Genomic DNA, 26,090 nt, shown 5'->3' on the forward strand with positions numbered 1-26,090 from the left:
AAGGAAGTCACGGATACGCAATCCAAAAATGCATATTTCATTAACGTTCAAATGCTGTACAGAGTATTCTCTGCAGGGTGAAATTCCCAGACATGCCATCAACCGAATTTTGAGATATGCTCTGACTTTATGATTGGTCCAAAGTAGGCAAACGATAAGTCTTGATAGCACTGAACACGGAATCCTTTGGCGGGATGTCGGAAGTGTTAAAAGATCGTCATCAGCACGGTCTCTCGTATTCGGGGAAACGTATATTGCGATGTTTTCTTTCACGCTTATAAGTGAAGAAAACGTGAAATATACCGTGACGAAATATATCGCAGCACACGTTATTCCGAACACAACATACCATGGAGCTGCCGGTTCCTAACACTTCCGACTTCCCCCCGAAGCATTAGGTGTCCATTGTTGTCAAGGCTTACCTCTTGCCTACTTTGGACCCTCCTTGAGATCAGGATATATCTGAAAATTCTATTGAGCGCATGTCTGAGAATTACACCCTGTAGGGAACCCTGTGCACCTATTGAAAATTGATGAAACATGCATTTTTGGTTTGTGTATGCGTGACTTCCTTTACGCTGATAACGATCACCATCCACAGTTTCTCGAATTCGAAATAGAGTCTGTTGAAATTTAGCTTTTTTGCTATTTTGGACAACCCTAACTCTGAAAGTATGCACTTTTCGCCATAGGTCCATATGAACTTTTTCTCTTATTTTGATGTGAGGAATCACCCCTTACATTTTGTCAGTATAGTTCATTAACACCCTGTACAGTGCAGATTTACATGTCATCAGTAACACTTGTAATTGTTTCTACGTAATTAATTGTACAATAGGATGTTTGAAAGTTTATTGCAGTTGTTTAGAGCTGTTGTCTTCGACGGCTTTAAATCGTTTACGATACTAAAGAATCGTTCGCGTAAGTATCTAATATCTAGTTGGACGTAGGAGTTGAAATGCCACATATGGTCTTCAAATTTTCAGTAAGCTACGCTGAAGAAGGATAGCCGATGAATTATTTGAAATATATAATTGGTACAAATTACCTTTGGCTGTTATAAGGAACGAGGAGGTGAGTAATATTAGTTTTAAAATTCTATTTCTCGCAGCCGTGAATAATGTTCTAGTAAAAACTGTTTCGTTGTATATAACTTGTTTCATCATTCCATGCCATGTTTACAGGGCCTAAATAAGGTTATTAATGTTTTCTCATATTAAAACATTACTTCTAGCATTATTTATATTATATTTATATTGTAATAATAGTAATCAATATATTCTGGAAACTTCTTTCATGAATTGTCCATTGAATAACTTCTTGCTTCAATCGTTGTAGTTGTAACTATGTATCATTGTAGTAATACCTTATGTTTAATAACATGATGTAATGATAAAAATGCTAAAAACTTAACTTGGAACTATTAAAAATTATCCAGTACTGATGAACTCTTTTCCTATATGTTAACCATCTCATATATGTAAAAACTGAACATATCATACTTTGGTCGGATTAATAAAGAAATAAGTTATGAAAATCATAACAATTACTAAACAACTGTTCATCTAACAACTTAGAATATCAAAAACGCATGCGACCCATCACTTGTTTCTTTTAAGTATAAAATATCAATTCTCTACTCGAAATCAGCCCTTTCAGCTTTTTCACCTCTTAATAATGTTGTACTTCAGAACAATTATTTAATATTTCAGTTTGATAATAGACTTTTCAGGTAATTTATGTAACTGGTGTTCGTTTAATTGCGAATATATTTATTATACTATTCAGAGGTGACTGTTGAGGGAAGTAAGTGACATTGTTAAAAACTAACGATTTATCGGTACAAGCGACGTGACGAAGAACACCTAAAATATTTATTAATTCTTCTATACAGCCAGTACCGATTAAACGTGAACTAATTCCCTTACCTTGTTGCGATAATAATTTAACTTTTGGCAATGTGACTTCCCTGAAGAGCCACCACTGATACTACTGCAAATTTATGAGTTTATCTAAATTGCATGAGTCCCATTCATATGGTTCCTGAATTTGACGAAATAGTTACAATGATATAAAAATAGTTCTCGCACATAAATAGCTATTAACTATCAAAATTATCTTCATATTATTTTTACCGAATATTACATTTATTTTGCAGCAGTCTACTTATTTAAAGGCATAAATAGTAGTTCATAAACATCAACTTCTGGGGTTACCTGGTCCTTTAAAAAAATAACATAACGTAAAGGAATATATAAATTTTCTCTTTTTTAAAAAAAATATAAGTTTATGGCACAGATACTTATTCGCAATAATAATAAATCTAACTTCTAAATTAACACATAATATATTCTTGGTGGGAATAATCTTTGGAATTGATTCGCTGTATGATATTACACATAAATTAGAATTTCATAAAGACTAGATTACAAATAAAGAATTTGGCAAATGAACATTTTAAAACTTCAGGAACTTCTTGCAATCAGTTACACATATGGCACTTGTATGCAGGAACTTAAAATAAACAATTAATATACATATTACTTATAATGCAAAATATACATGAAACGGATTAATATTGCACTAAATCTCTCCATCAAAGGTGCAACGATACATGGACAACCGTGGAGCTAGGATTAAAATTCAGTTTAAACAAAACTTATAATGGAAACGATTTTAGATACACAAACACATCTTTGGTTGTAATGTTGCTGTATATGATTAATCTTCTAAAATTTTAATGAGCATTTAAACATGTGAAATTTTACATGTACATATGTATCAAGTACAATTCTGACATTATGATTAACTTAAAAACTATACTCCCTGATAAAATTTTAACTGTTTCTATTACAATTAAATGTACTGCTTGTAAGTTACACAAATACATATGTGGCCAATGCAATAATTAAGTGAGTACAATCATTCCTCATGATCTCTGACTTTGATTTAACGGATTTAGGAACTAACGCACAATATCTAGAGCCACCGATTCAGTTTGGAAGTCCTGATTTTAAACCAAAAATGTCGAATTTAATATTATAGTGTTTACTTACAATGTACCAGGTATTTTACAGTGTCAGATTGGATTATGTGCTTGATTAAACGTACAGTACTCTATTATTCACTCTCTCTTTAGTAATGTACTTGCAGATATTAGACTGCAGACTTAGTGTCGTAAATTATGGACAAACATTGAATTGCTATTACCTCCCTTTCATTCTTTAAAACTTTTTTTTAACATAATACGATTATGCACCGAGGTTAAGATGGGTGATAATGGTGACTGAAGAAAGTCGGAGGAAACGGAAGAATCCCGAGAAAACCCACGCACATGGTGTCTATCCACCATGAATCTCAGTTGGTGCGGGGTGGGATCGAACTATGGACCCTTCGCATCATAGATAACCTCTACCACTTAGTCACCACGCCTCAAAACGAGGAATACGTGTACCGTAAAAAGAAAAGGATCGTGACGCATGTTACTTTGTTTCGAGGCACATTTTTCTCGTTACATTGCCTTCGTGGCTGAGCAGCAGAACATTCGGATAAATAAATACATAAATAAATGTGGATGTTAACTCATGACTCACTCTGTCTACTGTTTCCGTCGAGTTTTGTCTGTCAACATTGAGAAAACCGCAAACTATAGCCTTCTATGATAAACACGTGAGGGTTATAAAATTCGGAAATATTGACATTTGTTGGCAAATTCGTTTTCACACATAGTAAAAGAAATCGTGAATCGAATATTATATAACAAGATACAAGTTTCACTCATTCACGCTCATGCCATCCTGCTATAGTTAGTAGTTAATAAATCTTGATCTCACAATTTTACTTACTTGTAAGAAATACCCCCCCCCCCTCAAAGATCTTTACTACGTTCCATTCTTTTTGTTAGTTTGTGTAAAAAAAAAAAAAAAAAAAAACAGTAACAACGTAATGTGACAATTTTGAAAAGTAAGCAATTTAATACTTGCAAAATGATTTTTAATAAACTAATTCCTGCTCCCATGACCCTTGATATTATGCAAATATTTGAGTACTTGACAATCATGACGTCACAAATTGCGTACTTCGATTTTTGGACTATAAGAAAAGATACGAGGTGTTTCCAGAAAGTAAGTCCCGAAAGTGCCTGAGGATGGCACGAGTGGTCAGAGCGAGACGCACTTGCGCAAGAGTGGAGGAGAAACAAGTAGCTATAATCTGGCGCGAGCGCAGTTGTATGGAGTTAGTGTTTATCGGTAAATAAAGCTGCGCACACACTGTCTCCCGCCGAATACAAGGTACGCGCGGTAATATCAAGGTTTCCCACACTAAGAATACGTGGACGTTAGAGATCCACTGGCAGTTGCTTCAAGTATATGGAGTGGATGTCATGAATGAAGGTACACCCAGAGATGAGGCAGACCGCACCAATCTGCACGACGAACATTGTTGTGCCCGACCATGGCTGGTTGGGATATCTTTCACCATCCATCATACAGACCCATCGACTTTCACCTGTTCCTCCACCTGAAGCGATTTCTAGTCCGACAACTTTTCGATAGCGAAGCTGAGTTGCAGAAGGTTGTGAGATCATGGTTCCAGTCCTTGGCAGGAGAATTCTTGACACAGCGGTACAAAAGATAGAGCCGCATTACGACAAATGCATCAACAAAGATGGTGCGTATGTTAAAAAGCCGGTTGTGTATCACAGTAATAAAATCATGTTACTCTCGCCTCGTAGTATTTTTAAGGATACCATAAGCCTTATTTGCTAAATTTTTGGTATTCTGTATTGTCTTAGGGCATTTAATAAAATAAATAAAATAAATGGTGAGTACCTAGTTAAGATCCTTAATGAGAAGCAGACGTATTAGTAATAGTAGTTTCTAGTACAGGGCAAAAAAAAAGCCATAAATCCCTTGTCTACATCGCTGGTCAAGTGGATAGCGCAAGGATTTTACTGCACCAGGTCCGGGATTTGATTCCCAGTTGGAGAGCATCGAATACATTACAATGGTTCTGACCCTACTTTGAACTGTAGTTCTTGTCCTATCTAGCCTCGCTGCTGAGAAAGGACGTAGATATAAATCAACCGATCAAATGAAACAACATTATTTATGTGCTACCTTTTAATATTTATTCTGTTCCAATGAACCTAATAGATACGGTTTCCACATTAATGCCACGTTCTGAACTATAAAAAATAGCGTTAATGAAAGTACGAGTACGAGGTAATAGAAATCAATGCTTCTTTGATGAAGCTAAGGGAGAAGAAATACACACATGTTATTCCACTACTATCGCGGATACGATACTCACAGCTTTATGTATAGGGAGAGTTGATTATCTTTTTATTACTATTTTTTTCATTGATTCACACATCAGTAAACTTCCTTATATTATACAAGACTGCCAGAAGCTAAGGAAATTGCGCCTCTAATTTGGTATCTATCCGTATGTCCCCGCGTGTTACCGTATATTTTTCATTCCTTCCTCTCTTTGCAAACTATTCATTTTCGTCTTTGATACTGAATACATGCAAATGAATAACAATACATAAATTTCGTGATTCTGTGGTCAATAATTTTGGAGACCTGGTAAATAATAATAATAATAATAATAATAATAATAAAGAACCCCTCTTTTCTCTTAGAGATCACATTTTGCAAAATCCTATCTAATCTAGATCCTAGAATACAAATAGAAAATTTATACAAAATTTCAAGATTTTATACCTGATAGTTTTGGAGATCTGACGAATGGAAAAAGACTATTCAAGTCACATAACTATTCTCCCTTAGGTATCACATTTCGCAAAATCCCCTCTTATCTGCAACCTAGAGTGCACAAAATTTCAAGGTCCTATGCCCAGTAGTTTCGTTTCGCCTTACTTACCCCTACAGTAGCATCGAGAGTGTCACTATTCATCTCACGGAACCAGAAAACTATGGATTCGACAACAATATCTTCATTTTTTATTTTACGTGTCACCTCTTCACACCCCCTAGGGATGTTTTACTCCCACAGTAGTTGATTCCAGATTGTATGTCATATGTGTACCAAGTTTGAGAAATCGCTCCAGGCATTCCAGACTTATGCTGGAACATACATACATTTACATATAATATAGGTATAAAATGCTCCCTCCCCCCTTAAAACAAAAATTTTCAGAAAACTCTGGGACAAGTGTCCATTTATTTTTAATCAAGAGTTTATATATTGGGTTTCCTGTTCCTAGCTTGAGGAGTTCGTGACATATTGAATTTTTCGCATACGTTATGACTCCCGCTCCCCCCATTGGATATGCATTTTAATATAACATAATAAAAATCCAGTTTGAGGTAGGTGCTAACTACATCCAAAAATTTATTTCAATCGGTTTTGTCGTTTTCATATGATTCGATGACAAACAAGATCCTTTTAATATATATATATATAAACTACGGGACAAGAATAAACGACTAAAATCACCATTAGTTTCAATGGCGTTTTTGGTCGTTTATTCTTGTCCCGTACTTTATATATATATATATATATATATATATATATATATATACAGTTATTATAAGCTAAAATTGTGTACAAACATTTAATATTGTTTTCTCGCTTCTCGTAGATATGTTTATATTAAGGACAGCAGTTCAAAGCATCAATAGAAATTTTTAGTTGAGTTTAGTTCCTAATTTAGAAGCGAGGCTATATGAAACAGTTTCAGGTGAAATCCCACCCACCGTAATGCGTTTAAATTTGATCGGGAATCTAACGGGGGAATCCGACGCACTAAAGGCGCGCGAGCTACTCACTAGACCAGCGAGGAAGGCCATTTCAATTATGTTTCAACCGTTTCTGAGTTTGGAGGTTATGCTCTTTACTGTCTACTGTCCCTTGATGGCAGGTATTTGGCAGATAATTCAATATTTTGACAAGTCTGTCGGTTCCCTTTATTAGTGTTACATGAATCTTTAGAGAACTTCCGTGTATAAGAATTAATTGCGATAACTAATGTATTTAAATGGAATTATAACACGCACTTTTAAAAATGGTTTTTACTATACAAATGCGATAGGTAGTTAAATATTGTCTTTAGAATCCCTCAATGTTGACAGTAAAACGGAAACACATTTTCTGATCACAGATTCTCACGTTCTTAATAGTCAAATACGATGCAACAAAGGTGGATAAATAACTTGAAATTGTATTCCAAAACACCTATCAAGCCCTATCAACAAAGAACTCTGATGAATTTCTGTAATTAGTATACCTTTAAAATAAATATGGTGATTCAAAAATGATCGCTTCACTTTCACAATGCCACTCTCCTTTAAGAATTGTTAATATAAGAGCGTACTATATCTCAATGATATGGTAAATTTAGAAGGGCGAGAAGACTGAGCTCCCGCATCATGATTATGAGGAGGAACCACGGCACCCTCCACTCAATCGCTCAACGCAATCGGTCTGAAATATTATATATAATAAAAATATGTATTTTGTAGAAATAATTTTAACAGGGTCATACATTTATGAGATGTAAGTCATTTAGTTAATACTGGTTCCTTACTTCTGTTTGTCCCCTCCGTATGCTGCATATATAAAATATTCATTTAATATTTAAAGCATTACGATCAATTACTGGAATAAGCTTACGTGATTTAAGCAACCTTCTCGTGTCAAGATAACATTTTGTCGAGGGCGCCTCATTAGCGAAAAGAACTGAATCCTTGCTCAATGAAAAGTAAATCTCTACGCATTCTATTTCACGTTTCTATGGTCAATGGCGTGGTTTATGGGCACCTGCAGATCAATGAGATTCTGGGACAACAGTGGGTCCATTATGGATCTACTTTTCTTTCTTCACATGTTTGAGAGCAGCTCGGTGAACTTTTCCGAAAACGTGTAAGAAAATCATCTTTGCAAGGTTGATCCTTCCGTACAGGATCTGCAAATTACTTAATTGCAATTCATTACAGCATCAAGACGTAAGAAAATTGTTAATATCTCGTTACGCTTAATAATAGTAAGATACTGAGAAATTATTAATGATAAAATACAATATCGTAAAATACCTTTAAGTGATAACTTACAGCAGACTATTGATGATTCTTCTATTATTTGAGTTATGAACCGATTCTCCTTTCTCCCTCTTAGACGTCGTCCACGTTTCGTCCATATCTGCTTCCAACTAACATCTGATTTTTGTACTTTTTGTATTACTGTTATAAACTACGTGCTTTAACCTTTACATGCTTTTCAATTATATACCACCACCATTAAAGTGTTAGGAAAAAAGGTTGATCATGTTACCCCACACATAATGGAGTAACTTTTGTTATTTTCAAGTTTACAGATATATTATATGTAAAGATATAAGAATCCATCACCAAAAATATAAACAAGGCTACCTATTATCGATAAGACACCAAGCAACCCCAGAAAAATTGAATGTTATTACATTACACTTCATTTTGTTACAAAAGATAGTATAATGATGTGCCAAAATATTATTACATACCAACAACTCATCACTAAAATCATAAAATTCATCTCATTTTAAGAAAGAATAGTCACATCTAACATTTACTTCTTATTTCAGTTCAAGCATTATTATTTATATATATACCGGTTTAATCAAAGTAGCTAGAGAAAAAAAAATCGTGCATTTATTATTTTAGTATTTCCATCACCATACGCCTACGGCACCTTTTTTCTGCCCCCCATTTATTAATGACAAAAACTGTAATGCACATTATTTAATTCATTTAATTAACTACAGCGTATATGTAAATTATCGCGATAACAGGCAATTTTGCTTAAAAGATGACATAGGCTTACAGTTACCCTGTGAATCATTACATTATTTTTTTTTCAAAGTGCACTGTGAAAGAATACTAGTCTATTTCCACATTCTCTTACTAGATCATGAAACTCGTCCGCTAATAAGAAAAGAAAAAGAGAATACCATACCACTTATTAACAATACTAAGGCGAAGTTTTAAAAATATAAGTGCTTCTTGCGGTGGATGCGATTCAGCTTCACTACCTATGACTACACAACCATCACCCCCTATTTTAAGTAAATAATCAAATTTACAAATTGGATTATTTTTCTTATCTAAATAAGAATAATTAATACACTAAAGAATTAAAAGTTACTACATACGTATGTAAAGCTTGCTTATTTTCTACCACGTTGATTCCCATCAATAATATTTGGCAAGCATTAATTATTTACAGATTGCTACTATATTTTACCACACCACCTTAGAATTTACTGAAAATAACTATTACGAAAGCTTTTTAGTACAAATCAGAGCTTCAAATTACTTACCACACTATAATCATGAAGTTTTTACTGCGCTATAAAAATACAAGATACGTATATCTTAAAATACAAACATATATTATATATATACATCTACACATATAATGAAATGCTTTTGGATACACATAATTTTTTGAAGCTTCTTTAATAAAAGAGCTATCAGCAAACGAAAAATATAAATTAGATTTGATTACAATGATTTCTGTCGGTGCACAGTGAAATACATTTGGTATTCCTTATAAACTTTCAATTCCAACAAACTATAATAGAAAATAATATGCCATTAGTGATTAGTTATTTTATCAGGGTATCTCCCATTGTCAAATAAGTAATATTAAATGCTTTCCTACTTATATAATAACTATAGATAAAACGACAGATATGCTCTAGTGAACGACGGACGGAATTTAGATGTCTAGAAAAGATTTAGGCACCACTTCAGTGCATATTAAACTATATTTCTTCAAGTAATATCGATAACTTGTGACAGGTTTTGTTTATATATTATCAAAGTTCGTTGACCACAATTTAAATGTTCAGTGGCTGCTAAACACTAACGCACGGTACTTCACTTTTTCGTATTTAGTTCAGTATTCCTTACATGATTTCCCCAAACCTAATTTTCTACCGTTAACCCTTTTCAAGCAAATAAAGAATAAATGTACAAGCATTAATTCAAATATCTCGCGCTATTTTTTTTTTAACTATAATTAAAAATAAACTAATCGCTGAGCAGACCAAACCAATTTATTATTATAAAAGTAATATCTTGTGACAATTTCGCCAACTAACCACTTGGCTTCATCAGACACTATGATTTACATGAGAATTCTTCGCCAAGTGGTTAGCTGGCGAAAGTATCACAAGATACTAGTTTTATAATAATAAATTAGTTTGCTTTGCTCAGTGATTAGTTTATTTTTAATTATATTATGTAATAGGCAAAACTGGTATAATGAAGACCGTTTTCTTCTTATATTTTAATTTGAAGAACTGTGGTAGCGTCGTAAGTAAGGCGTTTACCTGCCAAATACGCGGCCCGGGGTTCGGTCCCCGACTGAGGGAGAAATTTTATTTCGTTCTACCCTAGATCCAATGCGGCTCTGGGTTGGAGCCTATTTAAAATATCTAGGGCAAATTGGAAAAATAAAGAAGATCGGACTAAGGTGTTGATTATATCACCTCAATGAATGCCGAAATCAAGAAAGCGAGCCTGCGCCTCCACACACAGCCCTTGGATCTTTATGACCTGTCCCAGAAGGAAGGGATCACTTTTATTTTAATCTAACTCAATCGACGCCAATACTCTTAAATAACTTTTGCTGTATCGTCATTCCTATGTTTGCGATAGTAACGTCGGGGGAAATACCAAGTGACCAGCAAGTCATTAGCAGTAAAACATGTGGGAGTAATGCCGCAGCAAAATAAAAGGACTTTTTAAAAATGGAATACAGCAAATAGGGTATGTACAGTTAACATTTTTATATGCATTTTATTCTCTCTTAATATATATTTTTGACCATGTAAGAAGATTCACCTTCTTGAAAAAAATAACTACTAATTTCATATATTAAAAGAAAAAAACAGTAATTCCGCTTAGGAAAGGTTAAAATAGTCAACTTCATTGGCTTAGGGCAATACCCCTCTTCACTTTACAATGTTTACTTCTCGCAAAGACATGAAATAACTGAAAAGTTTAGCTTCATCTAAGATATTATTTGTACTGGCTTTTTAACTGGGAGAAAACGATCACATAGTTAAACCACTTGCGTCTTTGGTGCACGTGATCCCGGATTAGTTTCCGGTGGAGTTAAAACATTCTCGAGGTTGGCTCATCATCATGACGATGAGAAAGGTAGCTCACTTAAATAAAATAGCTGAATGTAGGGTAAGACAAAAACAACTGCCAATGCGCCCAGTTCAAATGCGTATTTGGCTGGCTAGAATCATTCAAGTTACAGATCCATTGTTTAGAAAACATGGGAACTACCTCAGTCAGAATGATCGGAGTCAAAAATCAAATGCTGGACTTCCTGAATACCGCACATATTAGCATTTTCCTACTGGTATTGGCATTCAGTATCTTGAAATGAATTCTACAGATATCTGTATGGAAAATTTGTATTGAGGTATTAACTGCAAATCATTTAAAATCATCAACTCCTTGGTAAGTTCTTTTATTGTATTTTTGCTCTCAGTAGAGCTGTGGTATCTTTTGTGTGTTCTGAACAATTTCTGTCGTTTACACCATAGTTCTCAACATTTAATTTCCTCTTAAAACTAATCAAAAATCAAATTCATCTCATATACTATACATATATAGTCGTTTAAGCTATTTTTAAATATTTAAGATAGGGTTAATATTTTAACCTAATCAATATGAGTTTTTCAAGTATCATGTACTTTCCAACTATTGTTTCAACTTTGGTCATTAACTCAGAACTATAACTAGTTTAGTTTCTAATAAGCTTACTTCAAATAACCAATATAAACAATACACACTTACCTACAACTATAACCACCTGAGAACATGCATAAAACTTTTAATATAGATAGATATTATGAAATATGAATATTTGTTACAAATATAATAAAATAATATTGCATGCAAAAAAATAATATAGCGTCGCCAGCTGATTTCAGAGATGGCTTGCTTAAACCTTTCCAAACAGATCTGAATCCACCAATCGCCAGCGCGGAAATTTATTATATTTATTGTATTAATCCACTGAAATGCACAGCCACCTGTTAGTAAGTCAAGTTTGTAAGTTCTGAGATGGACAGTCTAGCGATTAATTTAAAAAAAAAAAAAAAAAAAAAAAAAAGGAAATTTGTGGTCAGACTGGTGTAAAATCTAATATAACAAGAATTTAAAGTGTGAAGACAACAGCATGCAAATGGCTTAAGTGGTTTATTAATAAAATATCTATTCTGTTTTGTTTCCTTATGTAGAAAGGGAAAACTTACCACAGCCAATTCTTTTCCTGCCACTATGCAGTCCCGGAGTGCTTTTTTTTAAAAAGTTGAAAAAAACTGATTTTTCTGACTTTTTTTTTTTAGTTTTGTACTTATGAAATTATTTTTAAAAAAATATTAATAAATTTGAACAAAATTATATTACTTGCACTTAAAAAGTAATACAATTAATAAATGGAAGGAAAAATCTGTTAATTTCCTCCACTTGTTTAGATACTGACTAAGGATGACCAATTCCGAAATTTTTACTTTCCGGAATCCGGAAAGTAAATTCGGAAAAAAATCCAGAATTTTTTCGAAATCCGAAAAGTGAAATTCCGGAAAATTTTGGCCATCCCTAATACTGACGCTTACCTCAGCAGCCAATCAGAATGCGAGTAACATATTCATGTTAAACACCGGCACGCTATTACCCAGAAAAAAAAAAAAACTGATCAGGTTTGATGCTTTATGGAGTGGACAAAGTCAGACGCTATACCCCAGATCATATCTACTCTAACCAAAGACTGGTAATATAACGTGCCTGGAAATTGGCATACCCGCACTGAAAATTATGACAAATGTGAGGATGAAAGAAGCGTTGTACCATTTCTCTTTTTCCACGTTTTGGCCACTCATATGCATACGAAAATCCTAGGACAACATACCGGCCTCTCTCTCTCTCTTTCTGCTCCCTCTTTTTTATTATTATTTATTTTTCACACTTCTCTTTGCATTTTAAAATTTAAGCCTGCTCAAAATGAAATACCTGGCGACGCTGCTGCATCCAATGTAAAATTTAGTTACATCTTTTTTAAGGAATCATTTCTAGCATTACTGAAAGTTAAGACCAACAAATAATTTAACAAGAGCAAAGTACGAAATTTGTGATGATGATGATAATAATAACGAATTAAAATTAAAACAATGGCACACAATAACAACACACATAGAACTTGTTTTTTCTTTTTCTCTCAATAACTTTCGTCATGATGTTAGCTCTTCTAGAAGATCCTCAACCGTTCTCTGCTCTCGTCGGAATCTATCCATGTAATGTTTCGGAACCGTCCAGTCAAGGAGAATTTCAATATTTCTCTTCAGGCGTTCCATTTCATTCAGTGTAGAATCATTGCACGGTTTCCGTCCAGAACTTTCGATGGATTCTTTGAGGATATCATCAATTAATCGTTTGCCAAAACCCAACATTTCTAATCGACTGGGAGTGGAAATTTTCTTCAATAAAACAGCTAACAACACGCGCATCTCTTCTACAGTCATCTTTGCATGATTTTCTGACGACATCACATCAACAGAGTCCTTCTTTTGATTTTTCGATTTTTCGTCAGGGGCGGAGCGTGGCTGAGATTTACACTTGTGGGTTTCCATTTCGTTTTTAGTCTTAAAAAAATTCTTGCATTTAGTACACAAATATGGTTTGTCTGTTTTGTGAATGCAGAGCATGTGTTTTTTAAGATGAGGCAGTTGGACAAAAGAGGCGGAACATATGAGGCACTTGAATGGTTTTTCGCCCGTGTGGCGACGTAAGTGAAGTTTCAGAGCCGTCGAATGGGCAAACGTATGGCGACATATTTTACAGCGATACGGTCTCTCGCCCGTGTGAATCCGCTTGTGCACTGTCAGCTGTGATCGTTGTACAAACGTTGCCCCGCACTGAGAACACTCGTGAGGCTTTTCTTCCAGATGAATACGAAAATGCTGCATTAGGTGCCCTTTGTATTGTTTACCACATATATTACATGTAAAAGGTTTCCGTCCGTGGTGGTAACAGAGGATGTGTTTCTGAAGGCCATCGCGCCGTGTAAACATCTTCCCACAGACGCTACATTCAAAATCTTTCGCGCCAAGATGACGTTTCATATGAATTTTGAGATTTGTGGAACATGTAAAAGAAGAGTCACATACGTCACATTTATAAGGGCGCTCACCGGTATGGGTGCGGAGATGTTGGGACAGCTGTCCACCACGAGCAAAGCTTTTCCTGCAATGTTTACATTGGTAAGGCCTCTCTCCGGTATGAATACGCATATGTAATCGTAACCGCTCTTTGACAGCGAAGCAACTGCCACAGTGAAAACATTCAAACGGTCTTTGTCCCGTATGGATGCTAATATGGTTCTTCAAAGTCCCCGCCTGCGTGAATTTCTGGTTACAAACATCGCATGCATAAGGTCTTTCGCCCGTATGCGTACGTATGTGTTTCTGTAGATCATTGCGGATGTTAAACGACTTTGGACAATAGGAACACTTGTGTTTCTTATCTCGGATGTGTGTCATTTTGTTCTTCAACCATTCGTCCTTGTTTTTACTACTATCACTACTACGTCCCATCTAAATGTTTCTTTGCGTCGTTTCAATTTCGCCATACGAAGACCAATTGCAAGCTTAATTTTTTCTTTTTCCTATTCTACCATAGTTTCTTTGGTAATCTTTGGTTCAGAAATATATCAATCCTCATAAACCTGTAAATGTCATAACTCCATTTTCAACATCAACCACAAATTCATAATCATTTTTTACCGAGCGGGACACGTTAATACCATTAATCTCACGAAAATAAAGTTTTAGGAAGGAAAATTAAACTGAAATTTTCTGAAAAGAAAGAAAAATGAACTTAGAGAAGCTGATATCATTTTGGAATGACTAGTCAGCTTATCTTTGGTTTGTATACCTTTTCAATATAAAATTCCATATTCTTTTTCTTGCTTTCGAGATCACATGAGTCACTACTGTCGCTCCCTGCAAATATACATAAAGAAATAAATACAAATAATAGAATTAACCATACATATTTTTAACGTAAATTACTATTTCAATATTATACAGTCAATTCTTTCTATTACAAAAGACTCAGAAAATTTATTTTTACAAGTGGCTGTGTGAAACTCAAATTTATGAGATTGGTTATGCATAATCGCCTAGTTAATTTCCTCTTATGGTTTTATAATTCCTTCCAAATAAACGAGATTTAAAAAGTGCAATTGGATAACTGAGACGTTTCGGATAGTAATGGTGAACTCAACAAAAATCACATGCAATTTGAACGTTCGCAAATAACATTTGAAGTTTCGATTATTAATATTAAAGGCTTTGTGGCAGCCAGTTTCCGTGCTTGTATAGTGGAAGTCGTTCCTCTTTTAAAAATAAATAAATAATTTTTTAAAAAATGATCATTTAGAATGGACTTTAAGGAAACAAGTCTTTGTTGAGTTCAATATTACTACTTGGAACGCCTCAATTGCTTTCTCCAAACAGAAATTGTGTATCATTTATTCCTTTTCTTAGTATTGCATGAACACATTAAATTAAAATCACATGTACACCTCATAACCTTATTTCAATTATTTAGTGAGAAAGGGATTCGTAATACTTGCTACAGAAATAATTATAACAGATTAAACTAATTTATTGGCTGGGTTTTGGTTATACTAAATTGTTTCTGATTTTCACGTTTTGCATTACCTTTTACCAGAGCAGTAGGTGATGTAAAAACGTTATCAGGTGTAACACTGAAAGGAAGCACCAAGAAAATTGTTTAACGACTACCGGTAGTTACAGTCGTATTCCTCTAGCTATTCACAATGTTAATGGAAGGCACCTCGTGCTTAATAGCTATCATTTAACAAGCATGAGAATAAATTATCACGTTTACTGATTCTAGTGTGCTCTTACGATATGTGATAATTGGAGACCTGATGTTAGGCTAAAGTCCTGTTCCTTAGCGTTAGAGATACAATAAAAATTAACGTCTGGAAATTCGTTTAAAATGTCTTTAACCCTTAAGTACTTGCGTGGTGTGTGTACACAGACCCCTAAACAGGTAAATTTTGTGTTTCTAGCCGGAAGTCCTGATGAAAAAATATAACAAAATGTCTCAAAACAAGTACAAAAAAATCTAATTGCAACAAATACTTTTAAAAACATACTACATTGTCTTAGTTATTTAAAAAAAATATTTTTATTGTAAAAAAAAAATAATAATATCGTTTGGAGGTCTATTGAACCCCCGCGCGAGTACTACTGTCACAAAAAAGGGCGCGAGTACTTACGGGTTAAGGTTAGTGTAAAGGGACAAGTTTTGCCGATAGATGTCGCTACAGTCTTCGTATCTTTCCCAAGTAATTTTTACCTTTCACGAAAATTTACAATTTCTCGTATAAATTTCAACCTAGAGATCAAATTTCTAGAGAAAGAACTTCATAACCTATTAAAGGGAACAATCCGTGCCGATTTTTTATTTAGAATTTTCTTCACTGTTGAAGCAGTTCCATTGTTAAAGGTTTGGGTATCCATTTCAACAATCAAGCCATTTCAACAATGAAGAAAATTCTAAATAAAAAATCGGCACGGATTGTTCTCTTTAATAGGTTATGAAGCTCCTTTTCTAAAAATTTGAAGTCTCTAGGTTGAAATTTGTAAGAGAAATTGTAAATTTTCGTGAAAGGTAAAAAATACATGGGAGAGATACGAAGACTGTAGTGCCATCTATCGGCAAAACATGTCCCTTTAAACCAACCTTAAAATAAGCACCTTCAATTTCGGGATAACTTATTTTGCTTATTTTCTCTATACTGCCTATATTACTGATTAAACGCCAAATATTCCCTATTACTTACACTTTCTTCAAAATCAGAATTTCATTGAGATAGTACATATCCTGTTTCAATAAAGGTCTCTGTCAAAGATTAAAAAAAAAAAAAAGAAAAAAAAAAGTATCTAATTAATGTCGAGATCAGGTACATATCGATACATGGGAAAAATGTCCCCACAAAAAATATGAGAGAGTTATTGAAGCTAATAAGAACCTGGACAAATGTTCAAAGTAGTCTAAATCTGGTCTTCATGTTCGTATGTTCTGATTACATCTGTACATTTTTTTTTTTTTTTTTTTTTTTAATGCGTTAAGGATCTAAAAGGGAAGATTCTAGAACACAGGTTCCCCCATATAGATTAGTAGCTAAGTTGGTTCCTTTCTGTACCAAAGTTTAATATTTACTTCACATAGTATTGCCGAGCCGCATTCGTGAATGAAGGCGGGTTAGAGCCCAGCAGGGAATGTTGTTTTCTGTCTTTATTACAGCTAAATGGGAAGGGGGACCTGTGTTCTAGAACCCTGCCGATCTAAAACATAATATATCAATTGACAATTTGTAAAAATACCTTGTTTTCATATACAACTTTAATAATCAATGATTTGCTGTGACACACTGACAACATGCTTTTAATCAAAATATATTTGATAGTTTACCTATTAATTTAAAAGTGAACAATAATTTCTTTCTTTACTGTTGTGTGTGTTGAAAAACTGTGGACTGTTGTGGAAAAATACTCTAAATAATATATATATATATATTTATTAGATATTCATGGTACGAATTTCATGCTATTTTCTTTATAATACTGTATGCCCTCTGAAAACAATCACTACACATACAAAATTGCTTTACACCACGAACGCTGAACCTATTAAGGACTCCATTTTATTTCAGTCATTTGTGTGACCATGATCTCATGTATATGCGATATAAGCAGAAACTGTCACTTTAATTCCACTGGAAGTCAGCACTGGAAACACACTGACTTTGAAATACAGTCTTGAAATGCGCACTCTAATTCCCAACCTGAAGAAAATCTATTTTTGCTACTTTTATATATCACTTCTTTTGGATATCCAAATATTCAGGACACTTCACTCTCCTGTGGTCCCAGTCAGATTGGGACTCAAGTCTTTCCCACAAAACACCCTATACGTCAATCAATCAGCAGGATCCTCAAAAAAGCTTACAGGTACTGTTGGACTACAAATTTGCTGAACTACTCTTTGTTTGACTGTTGAAACTGAATTGTGAATTCATGTGTCCTCCCTTTTATATGCAAGGTCAAACATATAGAATTATCTGGATGGTTCCACAATGTTCTGGAAGACAATGCGTGATTTGGAAAGATCTTTGTAAAAATAATCCAGAAGAATATAGAAATTTCACCAGATCTCACTTTGTTTAATATATCGTTTTTATTCCATCATTTTGAGTACATTAGTCCCAGAGTAGATTAACAAAAAGAAATCCAGTGACGTGTTCTTCTATTCAGGATATGTAATAGTACTCTTATAAAGATACAATTGTAAAACTCTCAGAATTTTTGAGAAGAAAGAAAGAAAGAAAAAAAAAACGTAATCAAGGCATTACCCACGGACGTTAAAACATGAACCTTGTTTATAAAATCTGTTAAATTCAGAAGTGGAAGTTCTCCTTTTATGATATATAGTACTGTATGGTACTGATCAACAGAAAAAAAAAAAAAAAAAGATCAGAAGACACGGCATGTGACCTTAGACACATATTTCCAAAAGAAGGATATCATTTGAATCACTAAATCATTATCTTTCAATTAAAACGAAACGCAACAAAATATCTTCAACCGTTCCAGAGATAGAGCATTTTAATATTGAGACAAAAATGACATGTGAAAAGTAACTCCTAGGGCGTTATGTTAGACGGCCTGTATCTCGGGCCAGGAATTTTTCTGGACAAACGGTTTCTTACTTTCTCCTGAATTTTAACATCTGTTAAATTCAATAATATCTGAGACTATCAAGATAACTTTGCTTCCTGAACTGATATGGACATGGCCGTATGTGAAAGCATGGGTCAGCATATAAATGTGCAACACGTACAATGAAACTGCTCGAGAGATAAAGGACCTCAAAGTAAGCATACCTCAGATGCGGCTCTATAATACAGTCACAAAGTCATGTGCCTTCCCAATTAATATATATATATATATATATATATATATATATATATGGGTGCCCAAAAAATTTAAAACGTTTGCAAACGTTTGAAAGTCATAACTAGTACGGTGTGGGGCCTCCTTTTGTGTCTAAAACAACTTAGATCCGACGTGGAATGGACAAATACAACTCCTGAATCGTGGTGTGTGGAATTTTGTGCCATTGTTCCTCCAAACATGCTCCAGTTCCTTAAGGGATGGTGGTGGAGGGTAATGAAACCGAACACGCCTTTCTAACTCAGACCGCAATGGCTCAATGATGTTCAGATCTGGTGATTGTGGGACCCAGGGGAGATGTGATAGCTCCTGGTATGGTCCTCAAACCATGATTTCAAAGTTTTTGCAGCGTGACAGGCTGCCAAATCATCTTGGTAGAAGCCATCACCATTAGGGAACAATATTTGGGCCATGGGTAGAACCTGGCCCCCCAAAATGGCATCATACGCCTTAGCATTCATCATTTCATGCAGGGCTACGATGGGACCTGCAGAAAACCACACGATATCACTGCCCATGCTGGATACGTCTCTTCGCATCGGCCCTGCCATGAATTTTCATTTTATGAAGTTCCTGTCGCACTGTTTTCAATGAAACCAGGTTCCGTAGACCGAAATTGAGTTTAGACGTAATTTTCATTGCAGTGGTCTTCTTTTTAGCTGCTACAATCCGTTTTAATGCCCTCCGGTCCCTATCTGACAGGATTATCTTTCGACCACTGTTGTACTTTGCAGACGTAGTTTGCTCATGAATTGTGTATGCCCTCGTGACATTGGACACAGTGCCTTTCGATACCCCCACAATGTTCGCCACTGTTGCCACTGAAGCTCCAACCACACGGGCACCAACGATCATGCCTCTTTGGAAGTCTGTCAGGTCGCCCATTTTACCGCACCACTTTCACACCACGACACTCACAGGTGAACTGGTTACTGCTGACGGAAGAGGAAAATCCACATGACACACTGAAAACAAAAAACGATCGACAACCGCAACACGTGTTGTACAGTGGAGGGCCAAACTTACGTGTCCTGTATGAAGAGTTTTTAGATTTTTTTTTTTGTCTACCCCTGTATATAAAAAAATGGGTTCTTTATTCCTGTATAGGAATGACGAGCGACTGATGTTTTTCGTTATTTTAATATGGACTTTGCAACTATGATCCAAATTGGTAACATCAGCATAATGACTTTAGCTTGGATATTTCTCGCGTTAGTCTGGCTCAGAGAACAGCTTTAAACTCCTTGCAGCCAGTGGGCGGAAGGAAAGGAGTGGGTGAGAGTGGAAGGGTTTTATCCTTCAGGACTGTGCTGGTTTGGGGCGTTCCACAGTCCACACAATGAAGTTGGGTGTAGCTGGAGGACAGGATAACCTAGTAGTTGCAACAGAAAGAATGGCTTATATCGTATTCAACGACACATACATAGCTTCTCAGTAGGTTCTCGACGAAGGATCGTGTTTTCTTTACGATCCTTATCTATAAAAATTAATATGAAGAAAAATAAAATATTTTCTTAATGCACTTTGGAATTCAGAATTTAATAACACGTGTTATGTATGTTAACTTTTTTTTTTTTTTTTGAGAGAGAGAGAGAGAGAGAGAGAGAGAACGAACGAATAAACTTGAACTACATTTTAAATTGATTAACTCTAAAACTTTATTGTAAAACTAAGCACGCGAAGTCATTTTACAAATTACCTAGGGTATGTTTAAAGACGAACACCCACGCGGGGTTCTGTAAATTCGCTCCTCACTAGATCGGAAGAATTTCACGCACACTTTGAAACTTTGTCCCGGATATAGATTTAGCAAGTACGTCTTCCGCATGGGATAGGGTTTCATTCCCGGTAGGAGGACGTGTGATTCAGATTCAACGTTGAACAGTAGGTCAACTTGTTCGTGTTGAAAATGGATGATCGAATGCTTTCTCATTTGCTTTACAAACGAACGAAATCAATAAACAGTTTAATTTCAATGGATTATCAATATATTATCGTGCCTATATTTTACAAGTTAACAAATATTGTAAATATATTTGAAAAATAAAGTGAATATATATTTCCTTTTAAAATTTAACATAATAACTTTTCTAATTCTTAAAAATTTAAAATTATATATAAAGCAACAATTAAAATTTAAAAGTATTTACAACAATACCACAATTGTTTTGAAATGTTATTTTTAGCTTATCAACTACTAAATATTCTTTTCGTTTACCCAATTCAAAAGGTTTAAAGTATATATGATTGTCATTGAATTATCAAATTGTTTGCTAATCTTGACAAAGAGTTTAATTTGTGTCATCACTTCTGTACGCTTCCGAAAACAACAAATTTCATTACCAATATACCTCAAATCGTTCAAAGCACTACTGTGCTCTATATACACATAAAACAAATTATTTACAAGGTCAGAAACATGACGTTGATAATTTTAAGAGGTTTTAAGGAATGAATAATGTCCTTTGTTCAATATCAAATAATGTCTTTCAGTTTATTCTATCGTGTCATTCATATCTTTCATTTTAATGTCTTATAGTAGGAAAACTTCTAGTTCTTTGCCTTTGGGTATGGTACCCTATATTGAGGCGACATTGCCTCTTTGAACTGCCATACTTAGCCTAAAGCTAGTTAACTTTTCACCATTACTTAGCATTGTTAACAATTATGTATGTTAATGGATATTTAACGAAACTATTTCTAAAGAATCAATTGAGAAATTCAAGCAGTTTAGCAACATCAATTATTTTCCATTTCTTGAATAGCTTGAATTCTTTGTGTTGATTAAAGCATTGAAAATTAAATTAAATAATTCTGTAGCATACATACTGAACATTGATTATATAATGTCAACTGGGTTATTTTTTTTAGTAATATTTCTATCACACATCAGAATTTAAAGATTGCGTTAAAACTTAAAATCACTAGAAACCTCGAAGGTGGGGATTGATTTTGTAAGAAAGGGATAAAAACCCAGTTTCGCAGACATTGTCGATTTGCCTTCTCTCTTGTAGAGCTCTGGAGCCGCCACTGGTAACTCTGGAGCCGCCACTACCTTGAAACCACTAAAATACTTTCTGCATTTTGTTTCGTTACTCTGTGCATCAAACAGTACTGGGTAATAATGAAACTGACGGGATACCGTCTTCAAGGATCAAAAGCTGAAACGGAACAAGCGGAAGCGAAGAAAAACTTCAGGACTTGATGGAATATCAAACTTTTAGTCCATCTTACTTTCAGACTATATAAGAAATACTTGACACAGTTTCTACAGCAATAAACATTACTGAAAGACAAAGATAAGCATTTTCTTCCTACGTGTGAAGTTAAAAAGTAAGATGAGCAACGCCTTTGGCGCATACCCATGCTCCACGCACTCGGCCGTGCAAACTCTCATCCGTGGGATAGATATATTTCTTAGTTTAGCGTCTCTCGATCATGCACCGAGACAAAGGGAGGAGGTGATAAGATGGATAATAATTGTGGAATAACGAAAGGGGGACCAAAACGGGAGAATCCTGAGAAAACCCAGTGTTTATCCACCACAATGCCCACTTGGCGGAAGCTGGGATTGAACCAAGAACTCCATACGCGCTCTACCACTGAGCTATCACGGCCCCCGTGCCATCAAGATACAAATTCTCTTGTAATGGTACTTAATACATATAAAATGTGATTACCTAGTCAATCGTGAAAAAAATTAAATCTATAAGTTTTACGTCTCACGGCCAGGTCTAAAGAAAACGGTGATTATGAGAAATGAATGAAATGAAGAAAGTGGGAAGAAACGGGAGAACCCCAAGGAAACCCACGCACACGGTGTTTGTCCACCACAAGATGTCACTTGGCACGAGGTGGGATCGAACCAGGGACTCCATGCACCAGAGGTGAACGCTCTACCACTGAGCCACCGCGGCCCCCACTCGTGAAAAAAATAAGTATTCTAGGTGCAGATTGAAAATACGGATTAATATATAAATTCACTGAATATATACTCCTTTTATACTGAATCACCTGCCTGTACCTTACACATTCATTTGTAAGCCGTGTTGGATTATGTATTTATACGTTATTGTTAAGGTTAGATGCAAAATCTAATTGAAATAATAACGTTCGGATATGTTTTTATTGTTTCCACACTGTTGTTCAAAAATAAAGTAACACATTACTTACGTTAATTTTACAAACATGTGGATCCCTTAACTCTCGGATACTTCTATGCTTGTGCATCATGAGTTAACAAACTGTCTTCAGATACTTAACTTCACGTGCTTTATGGCTTTACCTTCTGGATGAATTCGTGATGCAGGAGTTACACTTTTATTAATCATTTCCCCTTCATTTCCACATACATATTCTATGTGTCAGAGAGACACGGGTTCGATTCCCGGTGAGAGCTCATGTGGTTCGGATTCTACGTTAATCAGTAAGTCCATCTCCTATAGCCTCGCCACTGAAGGGGACGTTAAACTCCGTTAAACTCAAAATCAACTCAACTCTATGTGTCAGGTAAGAACACAACGTATTTCAATTATATATAGATCCGTCTATTAAAATATTATCACAAACTTGTTCTGTAAGATTTACAAATACAGATGGTGATCAGAAAAATGGAAACACATGAACGAAATTGCAACTTACCAGATTAATACGGTGCCGGGCCACCTTTCGCCTTCAGAACAGCCTTGATGCGACGTGGGATGGAGGCATTGAGGTCGTGAATGGTAGCAAGTGGTATTTTACACCATTCCTCGTGCAGGGCATCGGCCAGTTCCGTGAGAGACAATGGAGGTGGAAATCATCGTTGGAGTCGTGTTTCCAAAACGGACCACAGATGTTCAATTATGTTGAGATCTGGGGATTGGGCGGGCCAGGGGAGGTGTTGAACTTCATCCCGATGTTCCTCAAACTACGCTGCAACAACGCCAACTGTGTGAATGGGTACATTATTATCCTGGAAGATGGCGTCATTGTCCAGGAACAACATCCGGACCATAGGATACAAGTGGTCTCCTAAAATTGCGACATAATCGTTGGCAGTGATTCGTCCGCTAAGTGTGACCACAGGACCCAATGAAAACCATGATATGGCGGCCCACAGCATCACCGAGCCGCCGCCATGTTTCACAGTTGGGCGGAGACACTGCAGATCATAAGCTTCTTTGGGCGTTCTCCACACATAAACACGGCCCGTGGTTCGGAATAGGGTGAAGGATGACTCGTCCGACCATATCACACATTTACAGTCCTCAACGGTCCAAGTTGCATGGTCGCGGTACCATTTGCGGCGTGCGAAAGCGTTATAGTCCCTGAAGAGCGGTTTGGCCCGTGCAACACGACCCCGTAAGTTCATGTCATGTAATTCGCGGCGGACTGTGATTGTCGAAACAGGGTGGGAGAGGTGCTGTGAGTTCCTCCGTCACTTGCTCCGCAGTGCACGACGGTTCTGCGTGACAATGCGCTTTAATACCCGACATGACCTGTCACTCATGATTTTCTTCCGCCCACTGTTCCGCTTCCCCGATGTGGTTTTCCCTGTGTTGTGTAGGCCGTCATCACCTTCGACACTGTCCCACGCGACACACTTAACACAGTAGCCACTGCCGTCACACTCACTGAACATAACTGCGCACCAACAATTTGCCCTCTTTGAAAATCTGAGAGGTCTCCCATTTTACACTACCTCCGTCTGCTGCAGCCACTGGACACTGCTGTTCCACTGCGCCTGACGTAATATGGATACTGACCTAACACACTACCACCAGCGGTCCGGCGCTGCGGGCGCCACGACACCACTGCCAACCCATACATCTGACGTGTTGCCAACTACAGGTGTTTCCATTTTTCTGATCACCATCTGTATATGGATCCGCAATATCAATCACCATAGAATTTTATTCAAAGAATTGTAATTTTTGATCAGTTACTTGTGTATGGCAGGGTTCTAAAACACTCACCCGCATCCCCATTGAGTTGTAATAATCAACCTGGCTATCAGGGTTGGCTGGTTTAAACCCGAAAAATGTTCGTAAAATCTTGATGAACAAACATTTGTGGGTTATCACGTTTCATTACCATATATATTTCGTATTATATTCAGACCTAATAGACCTATTTGATTATGATAGTGCAAAATTTTAAAATCAATCCATGGTGCAAAGTAGTAATAATCGAAATCAAACTAATAATAACCGAAGTCAAAGTAATTATATTCCCGTCCGGAATACCAATGTGCGTGAAGAATGTAACCCTAATGTAAGAAGTAATGATAGATCCAATTATACCGGTAATAGAGCTGAACCTAATTACAGAGGAAACAGGAATAGTAACTATACAGCGTTTAGAAATCAGTAGAGACGCAAACAGTACACCTATTTTTTCTGGAAATAGGCTTCGCAATAATCTTATAGGTGATAGAAGTTATCAAAATAGAAATCAAAGATCTGGAGGAATACCTAATATACAGAACGGTAATCAAGATTGTGCTATTCAATGCAACTTACGCGAACCCTTTGACAATGTAACTTAAGCTAAAGTTGTGGCGTTTGTCAAGGCATATTTATTTAATTTTTGTTTAGTTTCACTTTGAATACAAGTATGATTCCATTTATAATTCGTACATTGAATTCTATACAGACAATAAAAATGATGGATACTAAATTTCAGCACGTAGTATAAATACGAATATCGCTTACTAAAAGTTATGATAAACATGTCCGAATAAATAAAACATATTACATTATATTCTAACCCATATAAACTTTGCTGATTCTTAATATGATAATTTCTTTATTTGTATTATTCCGTTATATTGATCAAGTCTCGTTTTATTTTGAGTATAGTTATGATTTCATTATAATTCGCGCGTGAGCAGGCAACGAGCAGAACTCACCGATTTTCTCCAGAGGGAAAACGTGGATGTGGCCCTACTAAGTGAAACGTTCCTGAAACCCCAGCATAGCTTCCGCATTAGGAATTACACCATCCATCGTGAGGATCGTCTGGACAGAAG

The 26,090-nt window shown here is 35.6% G+C and overlaps 1 protein-coding gene and 1 long non-coding RNA gene across 2 annotated transcripts in view; both read right to left on the reverse strand.

Moving 5' to 3' along the window:
* LOC145675131 (uncharacterized) overlaps positions 1–26,090 on the reverse strand; it is a 237,323-nt gene that overhangs the window by 204,995 nt on the left and 6,238 nt on the right. The window contains exons 2-3 of the long non-coding RNA XR_014129109.1: positions 14,961–15,028; positions 9,323–9,351 (exon numbers count right to left, since the gene is read on the reverse strand). This is a non-coding gene — a long non-coding RNA (uncharacterized LOC145675131). The remainder of the gene's footprint in view (positions 1–9,322; positions 9,352–14,960; positions 15,029–26,090) is intronic.
* On the reverse strand, positions 9,889–14,954 carry LOC145675446 (uncharacterized). Its single transcript, XM_081745870.1, has one exon. It carries the CDS (start codon positions 14,618–14,620, stop codon positions 13,259–13,261), a length of 1,362 nt encoding a protein of 453 aa, XP_081601996.1. The 5' UTR covers positions 14,621–14,954; the 3' UTR covers positions 9,889–13,258.

This window comes from Thermobia domestica, chromosome 18, assembly GCF_964235325.1.
Source record: "Thermobia domestica chromosome 18, izTheDome1.hap1.1, whole genome shotgun sequence".
Taxonomy (NCBI): domain Eukaryota; kingdom Metazoa; phylum Arthropoda; class Insecta; order Zygentoma; family Lepismatidae; genus Thermobia; species Thermobia domestica.

Excerpts from the sequence above, each read along its gene's own strand:
- LOC145675446 (XM_081745870.1), bottom strand. The coding sequence starts at position 14,620 with ATGGGACGTAGTAGTGATAGTAGTAAAAACAAGGACGAATGGTTGAAG.